The sequence below is a fragment of the Culex pipiens genome, chromosome 2 (assembly GCF_016801865.2).
Source record: "Culex pipiens pallens isolate TS chromosome 2, TS_CPP_V2, whole genome shotgun sequence".
Taxonomy (NCBI): domain Eukaryota; kingdom Metazoa; phylum Arthropoda; class Insecta; order Diptera; family Culicidae; genus Culex; species Culex pipiens.
This window is the reverse complement of record NC_068938.1, coordinates 51645086-51664819: the sequence shown is the minus strand read 5'-3', so window position 1 is coordinate 51664819 and position 19734 is coordinate 51645086. Positions and strand designations below refer to the sequence as shown.

The following is a 19734-nucleotide window of genomic DNA, read 5'->3' as shown; positions in this document are numbered from 1 at the left end:
TGTCAGTGCGGCGCCGATCGAACTTTTTTTTTTGTTCGAAGCATTCGTAAAGTGTCACTTTTGGTGGATGGATGTTTTATTTTTGGTAATTCGGACGTGACTTATCAGAATCTTGAGATTTTTTACTAAATTTCTGCCGTGAACTCGGCGTCGAAGAACTCCTTTCGTATTCGTCAAAGTATCAGGTAAGAATGATGATGAAGATTCTCGTTCAAGTAGTAAATGACAAACTCAAACTTGCAGTACAATCCCGGACGGAACACGCTCCGTAAAAATTAACCCGCAGGATGGCGTTCAACTTTGCGGCCTTCAGCTACATTGCGGCATTGATTATCGATGCATTTCTCATCTTTTTCTCGATATTCCACGTGATTGCGTTCGACGAGCTGAAGACGGACTACAAAAATCCGATCGATCAGTGCAACTCGCTCAATCCGGTAAGGCTGCGCCATTCCGGAAGCGTACTGACTCATTGAGCTTTTCGGTTAATTTTCTCTTTGCAGTTGGTGCTGCCCGAGTATGCGCTACACGTGCTGTTTAACCTGCTGTTCCTGTTCGCCGGAGAGTGGTTCTCGCTGGCTATCAACATTCCACTGATTGCGTACCACATATGGAGGTAGGTTCTCGTGGAGAAAAGATTTGATTTGATTCTGCTAATATTTCTGTGGCTTCATTTATGCAAATTAACGTTCTACAACCCAACTTCTGCCTGTGGACCAGCTATAATCTTGAATTTATTCAAAATCCAATTTCAAATTAATGTTTGATCTCCCAATGATGAAAGCAAGAACTCTTAAGTAACATTTAAAAGGGGTGGTACGACATTCCTCTTACGGCCTTTTCTCCCATTTAAACACATGAGCAATTCTCTACAAAATCGACCGATTTCGCGAATTTTTATTTTTTGTATTTTTTGAAATGGTTCACACTTTGTGGGGGCCTTTCTTTTGACTAAAGCAGCCATTTTGTGTAATTGGTGCATCCGTACAAGTCTCCATATAATTTTGGCAGCTGTCTATATAAAAATGGTACGTGAATATTATGAAATTTTCTGATCGACCTTTTTCACACAAAAAAAAACAATTTCCCAAAATTTTAATGTTAACGCCGAATTATGCTTTTTTTTTAATTCTGTTTTTTGGAAAAAATAGAAATTTTAGTCAAACAAAAAATTAGCTTGGAGACCATCCATAAACCACGTGGACCCTTTTTTGAAATCCTTTTAAAAGGTTAGTCTTAAATTCCAACATTTAATAAAAAATCAAGAAGATCACCAAAATTCACAAATGTTTCATTTTCCAAAATTAAAAATTGTTCAAATGTGGGAGGTGTTGGATAAGACCAAAAAAAAATATTTTTTGTTTCTTTTTAATTTATTTGCTGTATTTCAGCAACCAGAGGTCTAAGGAAGCGTTCTTCTATTACGTAACGCAAAAAAAATAAAACTTCTCCCGCTCGTAACCAAATTTCCATACAAATTAAAAATTTCCCATTTCCCTCTCCCCAACTGCGTTACGTGATAAAAAGACGCTCCCTCATCTTAAATGTCTCTTAGAAAATTTTATTGAACATTTTAGGAACCGGGAGAAGAAATTTATCAGTTAGAATAAAACTTTAAGGGGCTATAAAAAGGTGCACTTTATAAAACAATTCAGTTGTTAGTAAAATTTCTATTTATTCCATAAAACAAAACAATTAAAATTCAGAATATTTATATCATAAAATTTCAAAAAATTAAAAAAGTTTGCATTTTGAGAAATGTATTTCCCGTGGAAAAAAATATTAAAATTCGTCAAACATTTTGTTTCCGTGTGTAATTTTCCGCAAGCGTTGAAGGTGCAGTCCCCTAAAACACATTAAAAAAAATCGAAAATAATAAATTACTTATTTTAGCAATTGTCAAAAACTCTAATAAAAAATCGTTATTTTTCCATTTTTCTATGTTCTAATAGTACCTAACCTACAAATTTCAATTTTTAATATTTTAGTTAAACAAAAGTGTCAAATTTCAAGCTTTAGTGCATAATGACGATTTCTAGGATGAATTGTATTGAGCCAAGCTGTAATATTTAGATGCCGGTGTGCTTTCTTGTGCTTAGCTTGCTGTGGTTCCTATCTAGTTAGTACAAAAGAGCACACGGACATCGATTTAACAAAAATATAGATTTTTAAAAATATTTAGAAAATCATTTTTGGAAGTTAAATTGAATTTGCATTTGAAAAGTAATTACGTGAACTTTTGATAAAGTGTAGCGTTTTCGCGTTAAAACCATTAACTGACTATATTTTTTTATTTATTTTTTTAAATATTGTCCTTTCTTGTCCATCTCTGAAAAAAAAAAACTTTTCAGATAGGCTAATAAGGAACACTTAGGAATACAGTCCAGACTCGATTATCCCGAAGGGCTTGAACAAAAATTCACTTCGGATAAACGTATCTTCGGATAATCGGTCCACAAATTTTTTTTTCGTTGTCTTATTTTTGATTTTAAATCTCAGATATGACCCCTAAACTACGCTTAATTTACTTAGAATTTTTAAATTCAAGATGGCAGCCAAAATGGCGGTGATGAAACATTGAAAAAATGCATTTTATGCAGAGTTTTTTTAGAGTAGGTCCTATAAGCTATTGTGTTTCATATGTTTGTAGGACCTTGTCAAAAGAAAACTTAAAGTTTAAAGTAAGAATTTTTTTTTTGTTCCTGATTCGATTATTCGAAGCCATACAACAACAAAAAATTAAACCTTAAACAAACGAAGTTCTTAATTTTTTAACAATTGAAAATTTAAAAAGATTAGAGGTAAAGATTTTATAATAAGAAAAAAAATAATGATAAACATTGAAAAATATAAAAATTTCAAATAAAAAAAATCAGGTTCAAAAATTTTAATACAGTTTGTACTTGATAAATTGATCTGAGGTCCTATAAAAATTTCGGATAATCGAATCACGACATTTTTAGTTTGGTCAAAATATATGTCTTGAACTTCAAATATGCCTCCAAAGTGATCTGATTATATGATGTGGCAGCCAAAACGGTACCTAGCATTGGGATGGTGCAACTTTTCTGATTTGTGATGTAAATATTTGGCAACTGACAGGTCGAATTTAAATTTTAAATTTTATTTATAAAATAAATTTCGTGGTTTCGGATAATCGAGTAATAAAAAATCTATTTATTTTGATTTTAGTTGAAGGATTTCTCTAAATCTCTAAACTGAAAATGTAAAATCATGCATAACAACTGTTAAATTCTAACACAAATTGGGTAGAATTTAAAATCGCCTTTTTAATCGAAATACAACCTTTGCGATTTCTTTTTTGAAAATTCTATTTTCTCTACCTTTGCTATTTCAACAGATACAAAAACCGCCCAGTCATGTCCGGCCCGGGCCTGTACGATCCGACTAGCATCATGAACGCCGACGTCCTGGCCAAATGTCAGCGCGAGGGATGGATCAAGCTGGCCGTCTACCTGTTGTCGTTCTTCTACTACTTGTACGGGTAAGTTTGCTTGGGTTGATTCTTTTGACAATTCCATTAGACTAATCGATATTTTTTTTTCTTTTACAGTATGATCTACTCACTCATATCGACGTAAGTACGTAATAATTTCTGGGGGAACGAGCAGCCGGAATCAAAACTTCTCCCCTCATAATTTCCACGGCATGCCACACTCGATACAAAATGTTTCCGAAAGTAATCCAAGATAATCGTAACCCTCACATTGTGTGTGTGAAAGAACAGCAAAACACCGACCAATAGTAGCTTATTGAACGTACGATTCCATCCTAGTCTAAAACTTACAATCGTGCTATGCGGGATCGCTTCAGTAAAGCAGCCGAGATTAGCGAGCAAAAAGGCAGAGATCAAATTAAAACACATTAATAAGACCTTATTTATTGAACTCACAAATTGTATGAAAGCATCAATCGACCCATCCTTTGTTTTTAGCACGTTGAACCCATTCTTTCATGTTGACCCTCATGTTCTACTCCCAATCCCAAAATGCCCCAATTCTTAAAGTTACAGTGCTGTGAATTGTACAGAAGAACGTGTGAAATAAAAGCTGTACCCTACCGAAGGAAAAGGTGAAATATGCTCTACTTTTGCTTCTTCGCACATATCACAGCGCCCGAGCGTCCTCCAACTTCAAGGACGACGAATCTTATCAGCAGCATTCATCTGCGTCTCTACCTTATCTTACTCATCGCTCAAGGGACGCATTTTTGCTGCTGGAGCTACTGCTACTTACTTGTTTGCATATTATTAGATAAGCAAGCACTTTGCCTCCCCTCAACGTGGGGCATCATCATCACGAGATTTGATTATAGAAATAAAGTGTTGGTTGTGGCGAGCAGCAGCTGCTGCTGTGTTGGTTAGACGAACAGAACAGGAATGGTAATTAAACGCGGCGTTGTCCCAGGTGGCAATTAGGGGTTTCAATCATGGGTCGAAGAATGAGGCTGAAGCAGGTTTGTTAACTGGTCGGGTTTATCGTACTTTGTAAACAGCTTCTGATCGTTGATATTTGTAAAATTATAAACTTATTTTAAGGAAAAAAGAAGTTCTATTAGCATAACGAAACCATGATGCATAAAACCTTTTGAAAAAGTACTCTAGAAATTTTCTAATATCACGCTTAATGTTCAAATTCGGAATTTTTTTGATCCAAATTTTTGTTTTCCTGAAATTATTTATTTATTTAATAATTAATTACAAAAAAGCGTGACTAAAATTTTCTTACATTTTTTTACAAAAATAAACATGTTTTCACTTTTCAGAAAAATACTTGAGAGGGTTGAGGAAATGAGATTTAAAAAAAATAAAAACTATTTTAAATTAGAATTTTGAGTTTATTTTCAATTTTTAATCAGTTGTGGCACGCCAATTTGGACTGTGGTCCAAATGTGGCCCGTGAGCTGATTTTAAGTGGCCCGTGGAACTGCCCCCTTAGACTTGTTCTAGAATAAATTTAGTTGCTTTTTACTAATTTGATTCACCTTTTATTAGAAAACCTTCTTTTGTCACGTTTCATATTAAATTGCAATTATTAAAAAAAAATACACCACATAATTCTTTAGATATTTTATAAAAATAGAAAAAATAGGTTGTGTTTAACCTTTTTTGAGAATTTTATTAAATTGTTGCTGCAATGAATTTCAACAAAAATATATATGATTCTCTCAAAATCAAGTTTTTAAATTGTTTATCGTCATTAAAAAAAGAAAAGTTGAAATTATGTATTCAAAATAAGGCTTTGCTCTTCTTAAATTTTGAAGTGAAACTAACTAACATTTCAGTTGTGTAGTTTACAGTAAATATAACTGAAAACGAACAACAGAATTTGATTAGCTTTAAAACAAGATGGTTAAAATTATTTGGTAGCGCTGTGATTTTTTTTCAAAGATCCTGATTTTCGTTTTTTTATTGTTTTAGAAATAGAATCTAAACAAGGGTTCTGATTGCTCCAAAAAGACTCATTTACTCGCGATCACAAATCGAACGCGACGAAAAAATGCACTGACCGTTTCCTAACGTTTGTCACTTCCACACCAATCGCTACTCTCTTTCTCACTCCAATCGTGTAGTAATATAAAGTGACGGCATGCTGTGGTAGTGCAGACCAAGTGAGCGCCTCGCTGGTATTTTGTTATAGATTCTCTCCTCTCCGAGCATATTCGTTTGTGACTCGGGTTGACGGACGGAGTAGGCATAGAAATTCAAGAAGTATTTGTTTCGTTGTGTGAAGCGATTGGCTAAGGTAGCGTGTCGTGTTCGCTCGCGGATGGCGAATGGTGCGCGCTCCAGTTGGCAAAGATTCGTTCGGCGACGGGTGTGTGATTTCTGATCTTTGAGCCGAAAATTGACACCCTTGAATCTAAATAAAATTTTTATTTATCTCAAAGTAATTTTTGTTTAACCTATACAAGTCAGCTTGACCTCTGTATATGAGTCCTTAAGGTGAAGCCGTTGATCATTTTCGAAGAAAATTAATCATCACTCTAAAATGCTCTGTATCTCGATCAATTTAACGAATTTCTGCACCAAAATGAATCACCATGTGTTGGTTGTTGCCTTCTTGAACCCACTGGAGGAATTTTGGGTCTAAATCAAATGTGTTTCAAAATTTATATAATTGTGTGATACAATCATTGACGTCTTAGTTGGCAATCATTGATTAATGACGATTTCCATAACTTTTCAAGGAATGGGATAATCGTTACCAAAAGGAATCAGCATGTGTAGGGCACTATTCTAAACAACTTGTAGAAGGAATTTTGTCAAAATATTAATAGCGACGCAAAATTTATATCTTTGAACGAAACATCATGGCAATGATGGAAGTCTTCACGTTAAGTCCAATCTGGAATGTTATGAGGCAAATGTATGGTAAATTTTTCAATCTCTTCGTAAAAATAATTTCAGGATGGTCAATTTTTTACAGAAAAAAAAGTTGCGTACATTTGATTGAAACTTTACTTTACTTGTTAATTTGTTTTTTTTTTCAATTCCCGACATTTCCAAAAGATACATTTTATTTCAAAAATAATGGGAACAATACCAAAAAATTTTTATTTTCTTGTTTTAGCTCAAAAGGTGGCATTTTTAGGTACCGTGGGGTGACTTTGATAGCCGCAACATGAAGAGTACAATTAAAATGCTTACGGAATGGTTTAGAATCATACTGACTGTGGTAGAGAAGTGTTCAAACTACCTCAAGAAGAACTTTTCATAAAATTTTTAAAAGTTTAAAAAGTTGGTTAACTATAGTTAAGAAAATGTTGATGAAAGTCATTATTTTAAACTTCTCCAAGTGTCATGATTTTCTCAATGAACATGATTTTGAACCGGAAAACGGAATGCATTTTCGGATTCTCTGGACAATTTTCCACTAGGAGAACGTTAAATAAGTTTGTAAATAATAAATAATATGTGTTTTTGAAACACAATTAACAAAATCATCTCCAAATTTATAAGCAACTTCAGTTGCACAAATTTCATGTAAAATGTGAAAACATGTGATTCGTGCTTCAAATTCAGTATAAAATGCAATATAAATCGATAATTTTATAAACAAAACTAGTTTTAACAAATTTCAGGCAAAAATCCGACAATTTTACCTAAAATTTATATGTATTTTGTTAAAAAGCTTATAAACTTAGTTAACTAAATATAAACATTGATTTATTTTCTTGAAAACTATATCAGCAACTTTAGTGATGGTACATTTAACGTACAAAAGAAGTTTGAACATCTCAAATGTGATTTTAAAAAGAAAAACTATGACTATCAAAGTCACCCCGGAATTAAACTAACAATTTTTAACGTAACTATTTTTCTAAACACTATGGAAAAAAAACTTTTTTTCCAAAATAGTGCATGGACTTTGTGTGGCCTACCCCAGTACATGGTTTAAAAATAATTATATTTTTGCGTGACATACTTTATGGATGACGCCTTAAAAAAATAAAATTATGATATACGTGCAAATTACTCATCAATCCTTAGAAATTTTGGAAACTTATGATTGCAAAACAACTGGACAGATGTATAATGCATTTTAAAACATTTTTTTCAATTCAAATGTTGGAACCGTGGCCTGTAATTTCAATATTTTGACTTTTTTATTTTTTTGGTCAGAGTCGAGGGACATAAGCTTTAAAAAATTTTTTGCAAAGGCCTAAATTGAACGAAATTTAAACTTCGAAGAACTAAGCTTGCTGGGATTCCTATCTAGATAGAACAAGATAGCACACGGGCATCGAGTTATTTTTTTTTGCAATTTTGAAGAAGGTTTTTTTTTTCTTTTTTCGTTTTAATTAACAAAATAAAATCCAAAGCTAAATCAGCTGATTATTTTACGAAACCGGGAATGCTTATACAATCAAATACTAGATCAGATCAAATTATGCAGGCATAGAAATATAAAATTAGCTAACAAGTTATACCAAAATTTATCATTATTGAGCATTTAATTCTGTGTATTTATCTGAAAAATAAATTTAAAAAAAAACAAAAACCTGCTATCATTATAGATTTTATGAAATCTGAGAAAATATTCAGCTAACTTAACTCCTTTAATAAAATTTCAATTTAACCTATCTCATATTATCTGATAAATAAAACATAAAATAACTGTGTTTATGAAATTGACCATCTCCAATTGCAATTATAAAATCAAAACTCATATTGAAGCAATCATTGAAAATTAATATCAATTTATCAAAATGCTTGTAAACTTGGGAGGACGCCAAATTGATGCTTCGCCAAGGGCGCCGTGGACCCAAGGTACGGCTCTGCTGACATCACTTGTAACTGTTTCATAGTTGAAGGACTATTTCTCATTATTTCCAATTAAAAACGGACATCACATTGCAACTTACCATACATAAATAGTTTACTTACTTAATAATACTAAAAAAGCTCTCCTTAAATACTAACACATTTACAGTACATTGACATCAACCATGTGGGGGGCTCTGTTTTCCGAGACTCGAGATTCCTCGCCGATAAACTTACACGTAAAATGTATACACTCTTAACGCTAGACTAGTTTGCCACATTCTAACACGTCCATCGAAGAAACGGAGTTTCTTTTGTCTCTTAAATATTTGAAAAAAAAAAGTTCCTTTACAAATTACAAGTACAGAAATCTCGCTACCGGTCGTGGAAAAAATGTCGTATTCTGGTTTGTCTCAAAATTTAGCGTGATTGTTTTGTTTGTTTCGTTTCACGTTACAACATTTTTTTAAGTATATTAAAATTCCCTCAACGAAGGTGCTACTCGCGCAATAATACATACTTAGCTTAAGTTTTTTTTCTCATAATCTTAAAATACCTACATAAAGATAAAGTTTAAAAAATGAAAGATCAGAACAGAAGGAAAAATCGGAAGAAATACTTGGTAACTGGTTTCGCGTGTGTGTGTGTGCGCTGGGTGTGTTTGTGTGTGTGATTTTTTTTCCTGTTGTTGTTTTTTAAACTACAATTTTAAGTTTTCGCTTCCTTATAAATATAGGTAAAAAAAACTGACTATATAACTGCATTAAAAGTGCATGAACCGCCGCCCACCACCACCGCCTTCCAACCCCGGGTTACCGGTTCTCTGCCGATGGACCCAGTCCCACTTTCCGAAACTGCAGATATCTCTGCAGGCTGTGGGCAGCTTTCTCAGGGTTCGGTTTTGCGCGCCACACTCTGGGTTGAAAGTTTGGAAATGTCATTTTGTCGCCACCATGCTACTTTTACGTGTGCTTATTTTTATTCATCCATAATGACAAAATGCCATAATTTCTAGCAAACTAGTAAAAAAGTCCTTGCATATTTTGTAGTGGATCTTATTTCCTAGAGACAATTGTTCAAATCCACTTATATTTTTCAAAAGAAACCGGCATAACATAGCAAAAAACATTGATTATATATTTTTTTGCAGAAGCCCTAAATTTTTTATAATACTTTTTACTTCAGAATTTAGAAATTCTAGCTCGAAGTGCAGCAATTATTTTAATTTTTTCATCTTTCTTTACATTCTGAACACAGCTTATTTATTATATACATAGTTCCTATTTTTTCAGGTTAATTTTTTTCATAAACTGAAAAATACATTCTATCATGAACTGCTAATGACAAAATGTTTCTTAATTTATAAAAAACTATAACCTTTGTTTTTTTCTGCTAAATTCGATTTTTTCTTTTACAATGATTTTGTAAAAAGCTTTTAAATTTCTCATTTGAAGATCTTTTTTCACCTCGGTCCTGGTCAAGGTCGGCCAAAAAACTCAATTTTAATTTTTGCAATTCCGTCGTGAAACTACTTACTTTTCCTGTCATTCTTGAACGACGAAATAGCCTACTTTTCTGTACCAAAAATAACAGAATCGAATAGCAACACTTTTCAAAATAAATGCTGAAAAGTTCTACTTTTCAGCACTGAAATGGGTGCTGAAAAGTTGAACTTTTCAGCACTTGTTTTGAAAAGTAACACTTTTCAAAATTTTTTTGATTCAAACGATTTATTGACAAAATACATGAAAATTTGACATAAAATTTCACTAAATGGGTGTTTTTCGGAATTGCAAAAAATGTTGTATGGAACTCGTTGCAAAACTTGATTTTTTCAACACTCTTCGTATTTATCCAACTCGGTGAACCTCGTTGGATAAATGTACGACTCGTGCTGAAAAAATCCTCTTTTTGCAACTTGTTGCATAAACTACTATTTCAGGTTAAATTCTGGAGTTTTTTTAGAAGGTCCAATAAAACAAATTTTCAGTTTTTCCTTTTTTGGGTGTTTTTAATACCCCTGACTCAAGGCGGTTCCAAAAACACCCAAAAAGCAAAAACTCGAAATTTGGTTTATTGGACCTTTTCAAAAAAATCTCCAGAATTTTTGAAAGTTCAAGATTAAAAGTATAGAAAATTTATAGTGATACGTCTGTCAAACTTTTCAAAATTAAAGTTTTACGTTTATTAAAACTGTCGTCCTAAAATCCAAATTTTCAAAGAGTTTTAAAATTGATAAATAGGCGTTTTAAAATTTAAAATATTTAAAACAGCTTAAAATTGATTTTAATCAATAGTTTTTATTTTTAAAATTTTAAAAAGAAATTTTTGACAATAATTTTTATGCTATTTATAAACTATTTTGAAGCTGCTAAGAGGCTTTAACTAACAACAATTGGTTAAATCATTAATCTTTTGAGGCAAAGTTATAGGAAATTTTTATATCTCCACGAACATGTATTTTCAGGAATTATGTAAAACAGCATTGTAATTTTTTTTTATTCTAAAAATGTCTGCTTCAATTTTTGTTTTCAAAAATTGTTCTAATTTACCTTAAACTCATTTAAATGTTTTAAATAAATCGTAGCCACACATAATTATTAAAAATTGTTAGAATAATGACTGATGTAATTAAATTTCAATTGTTTTGCTAAATCCCTATCAAGAAAATATATTTTTTTTTTATTTTTGGTTTCTGTATAAATTTAAAATCAATTTAGAAAAAGGTTTTTTTTTTGTAAAATTCAATAGAATAAAAAACTGAAAAATTTCTGCAATGGTTCCAAACTTTCAACCCAACCTGTTTCGGCGTCACACCGAGCCACTTGACTTGTTTTGTTGGGCTATGCTACTTTTGGTCATGCTGCTGGTTTGTCCCTTGTCGTTGTCCTCCCCCTTCCGCACCTCTCTCGCAAAAGGGTGGGGGGAGGTACATTGGGGTCACTTTGGGCCCGGGAGGGTCCGGTTTTGGCACTCTCTTTTTTACTTCTTCTCGCTTCTCAAGCGCCTCTCTTCCACGGTGTGATCTTTTTTTGCATTAACAATTTTAGAGTTTTTTTTTATTCCTTTATCATCAGTTCCTCTCTCATTTCACTTCTTATTAAATCGCGTACCTACTTGCACACAACTCTTGCTGGCTTTTTTTATAACGGTTTGTGTATGGAATGTCTCCTCATCAATCCAAAACTGGTGTTTACGTTTTTTTTTGCATTCGCGCAAAGTTAATTCATGTTTTTGTATCTGAGCTTCTTTTGTTGTCCTCCCTTTCGCTACTGCTGCTTCTCTCTTTCGCGGGGACCTTTCTCTTTTCTCTCGTCACCATCACCATTCTCGTTGACCATTGTGTCTCGGACGCGGGCGTGAATCTGTGTCGCCGGAGATCGGTGGCCTTTGTCCACCGAGGGAAACGAACCCAAAAAAATGCACCCGGAATCGCACGCAATATTGGGAACGTCGTCGGAGAAAGATGCACATTTTGCACGGAGTCGCGCTTTCTTCGAGTGTGACGCGCATGCGTTTGGAGTGCGCGTGGGACGACGTGGCACACGGTGTGGCGCAACCGGAAGTGTTGTCCTTATTTGGGACCAGCGTGGCGATGTCACGTGGACAGCGCGGGATCGCACTGAGCTGTGGTCAGAGCTGGAAAGAGGGAAGAGATAAATTAGTTATGATGGTAATAATTTTTCATGGTAACGAATTAAAATAAAAAAGTTTTTATGTTTCATGACACAAGTAATACAGTCCAGACTCGACTATCCGAAGGTTTATATGGGACTTCGGATAATGAAATCACGAACAAAACATTTTTTTTCTCGTTTTTTTTTTCTTTTTCTTGTTTTTAACATCAAATTCGAGTTCTGCGTCCCTATTTTAGTCAAATTTAAGTAGTTGATTGCCTATTAATAACAAATCATTTTTCCAATATTTCGTCATTGTCATATTGGCCACCATCATGGAATTAAAAATTCTAAATCACTTTAACGTAATAGGGTCCTAAAGCCCTATGTAAATTTTTATGTACAACGATTAAAAACACGCTTAAAAACCATTACTGATCACTTTTTTTTTATTTTAATGCAAAAAAAAGTTGACGAGACAACATTTTTTCGATGGATCAACTATGGTCCCCTTGGAAAGAGCTGTCAAGTAGTACTTTTTCTGTCAAGAAGTACCACGAGGTTATTTTTTCAAAATTGATTTAAAAATCCATTTTAAACTCTTTGTGGTTGTACAAAAAGTCATTGTACGCAGAAAATTAAGCTTTATCGCTGGAAACAATAATATCAGCAATCTAAGCATCATTTTAAAACCCAATTTAGGGGTCAAACTCAAGCTCGATAATCAAAAATAGGACAACGAAAAAAAACGTGGTTCGATTATCCGAAGTGAAATTTTTCCGAGGCCTTCGGATAATCGAGTCTGGACTGTTTAAACAATAGGGTGACAATAAAAAAATTGCCAATAGGGATACCACGTGGCTCGATTCGTTAAGTAAAAATATGTACTGTGCCAATTTAGAATTTAGAATCGGTTAAAGTTAAGGGGAAAATCGCGAAAATATATGGGGAAAAACATATTTAGTTTCAGTATTTTTCTGCCAGGTGGCGCAGATCTCACCCAATATTGTCCAAGTGTGAAACTTAATTTTCTACAACATTGTCGAAGGATGCAAAACGATCTGAGTAGATCCTGATATACACAGCTAAAAAAGTAGTAATCCAGCTGCGTGTAAAAGGCCTGGGTGTAAAATAAATATTGCATTATTTTATGCAATTTTATGTGATTTTACACCCTGAAATATGTAGCCCATCAGTATGGGAAACCTACTTGACCGAAATGTCAAGCTCATAAATGCGTTTATCCTTACAGCTTTTCATTGGTCTGATGGCTGAGTGGGCTAAGGCGCCAGTCCTTACTGTTGGTGCTGAGTTTGAATCCCGTCGGTTGCAACTTTTTTTTTTGTGTTTGCAAAAATTGTACATGCAGTTTGTAATATTAAGTGTTTATTTTGACGAAGGTGATGTGCATGCTTTTGCATGCGATTTTACCATCGGATTTTTTGCTGTGTACATGGGTAATTCTCTACCAACTCATCGGGAAAAGTTACCCCAACCCCTATTCGATTTGCGTTAAACGTTGTCCTAAGGGGTAATTTTTGTCCCTGATCACGAATGCAATTCGTTTTATGATATCTCGTGACGGAGGGGCGATACGACCCCCTCATTTTTGAACATGCGAAAAAATACTTGTTTTTGAATAATGTTCAACCTGAAATGGTGATGAGATAGAAATTTGGTGTCAAAGGGACTATTTTGTAAAATTGGACGCCCGATGTGATGGCGTACTCAAAATTCCGAAAAAACGTATTTTCATCGAAAAAAAAACACTAAAAAAGTTTGAAAAACTCTGCTATTTTTTCAACTGTAAAAAAAATTGGAACATGTCATTTTATGGGAAATTTAATGTACTTTTCGAATCTACATTAACCCAAAACGGTTAATTTTTCACTCAGAACAAAAAAAAATTATTTTAAAATTTCGTGTTTTTTCTAACTTTGCATGATTATTTAGAAAGTTGGACAAATTTGGAGCGTTTTTTTCAACACTTAAAAAAAATACACTTCTTAAAAAAATATATCTCTGAAACTACAGTTTTTAGAGTGTAACTATTTTTTCTTAAATAGTCCAAATTCTAATCAGCAACTTTGCCTAAGACATTAAATCGATCAGAAAATCCCATCTTAATATACAGCACTTCATATATTTAAGTACCCATTTTGTATGACCGGCCCCCAAAATTGTATGGAGAACCGGCTTCGTGGCTTAATGGTTGCGGCTTCTGCCCCACAAGCAGAAGGTTCAGGGATTAAATCCCGGTTAGTACTGTTGAAATTTGGAACCAGGAATTTTAACTTTGATTATGATTAAAAACGAAAATTAATCAGGTGGGATTCGAACTCACACCTTTGGGTTGGTGGCTTGGAGCGCTAAGTATGAAATCTATCAGGAGGTTTACATAAGAGAGCCTATATGGAGAGGCGAATTGTTACTCTCGGGGAACTAATCGAGGAGTCAAGGCTGGGTGCCAATCAAGCGACAACACCATGCAAGAACAAGGTTGGAATCAATTTAAAATATTTTTGATTAAAAAAACAAGATTTTCTGCATCATAAGTTAAGTGAAACTATTTTTCTTAATTATATTTACTGTAAACAAAAGTTTCACAGAAACTTTGTTTTCTGCTCAGAAAAAAAATATAAGGTGATTCCGAGTTCTGGAGGAGTTCACGTCGAAGCAAGTCCAGCTTTTTCGCTGGCTGCTTTGTTGTCGTTTTGGCGCAGAAGAAGAAAAGAGTGGGAAGTGACAAAATTAGAGAAAATCTCAGCCAGTTCTGGAGGAGATCGCGTTGCAGCAATTTTAAAGAACAATGAAAATGCCTTTATTTACCACTATATGCGTGCTGATCCTTGTTTTGCCTGATGGGATTGAAAGTTTAAAGATAGGTCGAGGACCCGTCTGGTTCTTGCTCTATGTTCAGGCGGGGCCAGACAATGCCCAATGACCTCGGAATTGGGCCGCTAGGATCTCTACCATTCTGAAATGGATCTTTGGAAGCAGCGCGAGGGCTGTCACCACCTAATACCCGGGACTGATATATGTTGTATCAGCATAAAATAGTCTGATACAAACTATACTTTCCCATAATTTCGCTGCCGGCCAGCGGGTATTGGATTGGAACACACACACACACACACACACACACACACACACACACACACACACACACACACACACACACACACACACACACACACATACACACACTCAGAAAAAAATTAAGATGATTCCAATCTTGTTCTTGCATTGTCTTGTCGCTCGATTGGAACCCAGATTTGACAGCTCGATTTGAAGAGTAATAATTCGCTCTCTAGTTTATATTATAGCAGTAAATTGATCCGTAGTGTTTAAATATGCCATCTTCTAATATTAAATACGCGCTGATCCCTGATTTGCCTGAAGGGATTGGAAGTATAAATATAGGTCGAGGATCCTTCATATGCTTGCTTCTATGTTTAGGCGGGGCGGACAATGCCCAACGACCTCGGAATTGTACCACAAGGAGCTCTGTAATTCTGAAATGGGTCGATGGAAGCACCGCGTGGGATAACATCACCTAATTTTCGGGACTGAGATAAGCTGTATCAGCATAAGCCAAGTCAGATAAAAACTATACATTCTCATAATTTCGCTGCCGGCCAGCGGGTATCATACACACCAGCCCCCGAAATTATTGTATGGAGACTTGTATGGAAACACTAGTGATGCAAAATTGCTTGAGAAATTCCCGTATTTTGCGAACATCTAAAGAACTAAACCATAGCCTTTCCTCAGTGGACTGGCACAAATTTATTTTTATTTGAAAACATTTGACTATTTTTTTTAACTTCACATCTATTGCTTGTTTGTCATACAGAAATTGATCTGAGTTTAATTGCAAGTAGGATTTATTCAGTTATTTTTTCTCCTTTTGGAGATTCATGGTTTCGTTTTTAATTGCACAATTGTAGATTCAGCATTACACTCAATTTATTGATCGTTAAACCATAACCTTCAAGTCGCCATTATAAATTTCGCCCCTCAACGAAGATTTTCGATCCAAATCGATTCCACGATATCAAATTCATACATTTTCCAATAAAAAAATGAAATAATTTTCCTCTCAAGCATATCGAGCCGGTGCAGCTCGCTCTCAAGCAAACATAAATTCCCCCATACTGGCGGCGCACATGTCGTTGTGGTGGCAGCCAGCAGAAACCAAAACCAGCCGGGGCACGTTGCTGCTCCAAAAGTTTAAAAATATCCCTGGAATGTGCCTGAACCGAACCGAACCGACGCCGGGAACCGAGAACGAAAATATACAGAACACACGCACACATAAAATGCACACTCCCGCGGCGGCACTCGAGATACCAGGCCTCATGGCAAGTCGCGCGGGGGTGGATCGTGAAACCTGGTGCCTGGCACCCAAAGCATGGCTAAACCGAGTTGACATGCGCATGCGCGGTCGCTGCAGTTGCAGCTGGGAAAGATTCCGAAATGGTCTGAAAATAGCCAGTTTTCTACATTTTGCTACAATTACTGGAGCAAATCTTTATTTTCTTTTCGAAATAAGACTTGAAAATGGATAGTCCACTGAAAAGTTAGAGTAACTCGGAGGTGGACACTGGACATGGTTTGGTAAAACCGGTCGGAAAAGAACGTGGAAAACCGGCTTTGGAGACCAGCTTCTCCAATGGACCCCAGGAGAGAAAAATTTATCACGCAAAACCGCATGCCAATGCTTGATACAAGTAACCGCATAAGATGTTTATTAAATTTATTTTCGAAAAATCTGAAGTTTGCATGAAATGAAATATTTCAGAATGAACAATATAGTTTTCATGCTGCTTACCTTTCGATGTTGATAAAATCCGCGGTCGTCCCAAAACTTGTCCAAACACCTCGAAGTGTAGTGTGACAGCCCCGATGCGGTGACAACAACAGCTGCAATACCTCATACTAATTGTTCGCTCAATCGACAATACTAGTGTCTGCTAACTAAAACAAAACAGTACTCTACTAACCGCGACTTGCTCCTCTCTTTGAACCATCAATTTCATAAATATACGAGACTAAAATCGTAGCAATAAATTAACTAAAAAATTCCTCACGTCGATGCCTAATGCTGAACTGCAAGTGATAAATTTGTCCGCGTGTGTGTGTGTTCGTTTTCTTGTGTGGGGTGTATAAAATAGTGAGTCTATATCGTCAATTAAAATAACTACTTAAATAGAGTATAAAAACTTGTCTTCATTAAAGAGATAGAGAGAGAGAGAGAATAAAAAAACACAACTAGAACAATTTTCATTGCTGCTTCGTGTCGTTCTGGCTGCTGGAAAGGCCCTTGCTACTGCTGCTACTGCTACTACTACTGGAAGTACAGCACCATGCCACAACTCCTCGCGCTGCTGGCGGAATCTACCGGAAGCTGGCCGAATGGCGAATGGGTCGTCCACGCCGCCGGCTGTTTTGGTGTAGAATTTATGGAAGGCAGGAAGGAATCAAGTTGTAGTGGTCGAAGTTGTAGTACTGGTATTGATTAGAGGGTGGGGGGTTGTGGTAGTAGAATGCAACAGGACGTGGGCCGTCCGTCCATCAGAACTGTCTGACCTGGAACAAGGATAGAGACTAAGATAATTTGATATTATAAATACAGCTAACACACACACGGTTGTTCGGGAAGGATTTTTGTTGTTGAGGGTTTAGGAGTAGGATAAGCGAAGCATTTTGGAAAATTATTTATGGAAAGGGATAGTTATGATAAACCCTGTGAAACTCATCTCTGCTTGTAGATGAACATTAATTTAAAAAAAAAACGTCAAAAATCTAATGCCCATGAACTTGTGATCATTAATCTCTTGACAGCGAGTTTTCCTTTAGTGTGTCACAAGTTAGATCTAGGTGTCCCGATTTGGATGAAATGTTCAGCGTTTGAGATGAACTCATGCGAAATATAAGCCGTCAACGACAAAGGGATTATAGTATTCTTTAAAAATCTCAAATTACCTCGCATGTTCGTAAAGCTTGATAAAATCCAATTCTTTTTAATGCAAATGCATTAGAATGGTTTTTTGAAACACTTTAAAATGTGCTATAAAAATCCACCTTTTAATGGTGATCGTACTACTTTAAGTTCTTGCTATAACTTTTGCCCATTGGAAGTTTTTCTCATTATTAGACGATTTTCATGTAATAAACTATTTTTGTTTGGCTCTTTGGATGTTTTATGTGTCTTTACTAATTTTTTAAAACAAATATTTAGTTTTTGTAAAAAATACCTAACAAAACTAACAATTTTGTAAAAAAAAAAAAAAAAAATGGGTGGATTTTTAAACAACACCGATATAATTTTTACAGTTGGTATGATCAAGGACACCCTTGTGACTATGCTTATTTTTCTATTTTATATTTTGTTTAATGAATAAAAAATCGAAACAAGAACCATGAGAAAAAAAAGACAATACAATAATTCAATGAAAAAAAACCGCTGCTATTTTTTTTATTAAGGTGACCCAAGTTGCAATCTTGTTGTATATCGTTTTTAATGCTGCTAAACAATACCACTAAAGTAATTCTTTTCGTTCACAAATCGCTGCATTCCCTATGTCAAAAGAAGTCATTTGCTATCATTGGTTTTTCAAACAATTTTTAGATGTAAAATCAATTGCGATGAAAATTAATTTACCCATTACGGCACGGTTCACAGTTATAGGCATTTCTAGGATTTTTTCTTAAATGTTCAGTTTTTCGCAATTTATAAATACTTCATGAAGAAAAAGCACACCAGCAATTTTTTTTTACAAAATCTGAGAAAATTTTCTACAATTCTTCATTTCTGACTTTGTGGATCAAAAAACAGCCTCTTAAAGCTTAAATTTTGTGAAAAATGATTTTTTTTTTCACAGTGTTATCTGATTAGCCCTTATGTAACTAGCTGGGTGTTGAAAAGACAGAATGCGTAACGTGATTTTCGAATGCTCCCTACTGCTCCTCACTACTACAACTGCACCACAGCTGTAAACATAAACAAAGTAGCAGGCTATGTCCAAGCTCAAGCGTGACATATTTTTTGCTACTGAAGTGACTTGTTTTGAAACATTTTGGATCTGTTGAGTTTTTGCGCTTTTTTTGTTCGTAGACTAAGCGATGGGCGGCCAAAAGAGGTCTTTTTTGTTTTCCACGTGACGAAAAATTGCGTCAGAATTGTGTGAAATTTTGTGAATCAGAAGAGGAACCGAATGGAAGTTCCGAGATTATGTATCTTTGATGCGCAGCGATAACATCGGAGTAAGATTATTCAATATTATTTCGCAGGTGCCATTCATAATTTTTGAAAATCCTTCGCTAACATTTTAAAATTATTATTGAAATGTTAGCGACGAATTATGGCAATCTTGATTTCAACCCTCTTCTTAAGATGTGTTGACTTTGAATATCTCAAATATAAATTAATTATAAAATCAAAATAAATTAAAGATCGATTACAATACTTCCCACTTCATGGTATCATTTTGCGAGCAGTAAATTGGTTCCGTTTTGACAGCTCTAAATTGAGGCCGCTTTGCGAACCACTATTCTGCACCCAGGTAACTAGCGATAACTTTGTTTTGATATTTGATGCTAAAAAAATAATATTTTAAGAAAAACATATTTTTGAAATTAAAAATCCAGCCCAACATTTGAAAATGGTTAAAATAAATATTTGAACAATTTCAAAATTCTTTATTATAAAATTTTATTGAAAAGAACTGAATTTTTTTTTTCAAAGTTTCATTATTTAAATCAAAAATCGAACCAATAGATTTTTTCTAAAAATCATGACTCCGGTACTAGATTTTGCACCATTCT

At 34.6% G+C, this 19734-nt stretch overlaps 2 protein-coding genes across 4 annotated transcripts in view; one reads left to right on the top strand and one right to left on the bottom strand.

The window, feature by feature from the left end:
- Positions 1–45: 45 nt before the first annotated feature.
- On the top strand, positions 46–4098 carry LOC120423128 (protein cornichon). The gene is made up of 5 exons (XM_039586806.2): positions 46–185; positions 244–437; positions 504–616; positions 3362–3505; positions 3575–4098. The coding sequence occupies exons 2-5, from the start codon at positions 288–290 to the stop codon at positions 3600–3602; spliced, it is 435 nt and encodes a 144-aa protein (XP_039442740.1). The 5' UTR covers positions 46–185; positions 244–287; the 3' UTR covers positions 3603–4098.
- A 4292-nt stretch (positions 4099–8390) lies between these two features.
- The window catches only part of LOC120423139 (protein held out wings), a 42697-nt gene continuing 31353 nt past the window's right edge, over positions 8391–19734 (bottom strand). For 2 of the 3 annotated variants that reach the window (XM_039586822.2, XM_039586821.2), the window contains 2 exons: positions 16739–17496; positions 8391–11926 (listed from right to left, as the gene is read on the bottom strand). Coding sequence is in view for 2 of the 3 variants with exons in the window: in XM_039586821.2 (XP_039442755.1) it covers positions 17482–17496 (15 nt within the window). In the remaining variant the exon portion in view is untranslated. Of the gene's footprint in view, positions 11927–16738; positions 17515–19734 lie in introns of all 3 variants that reach the window. The other variant, XM_039586820.2, reaches the window with a different exon arrangement.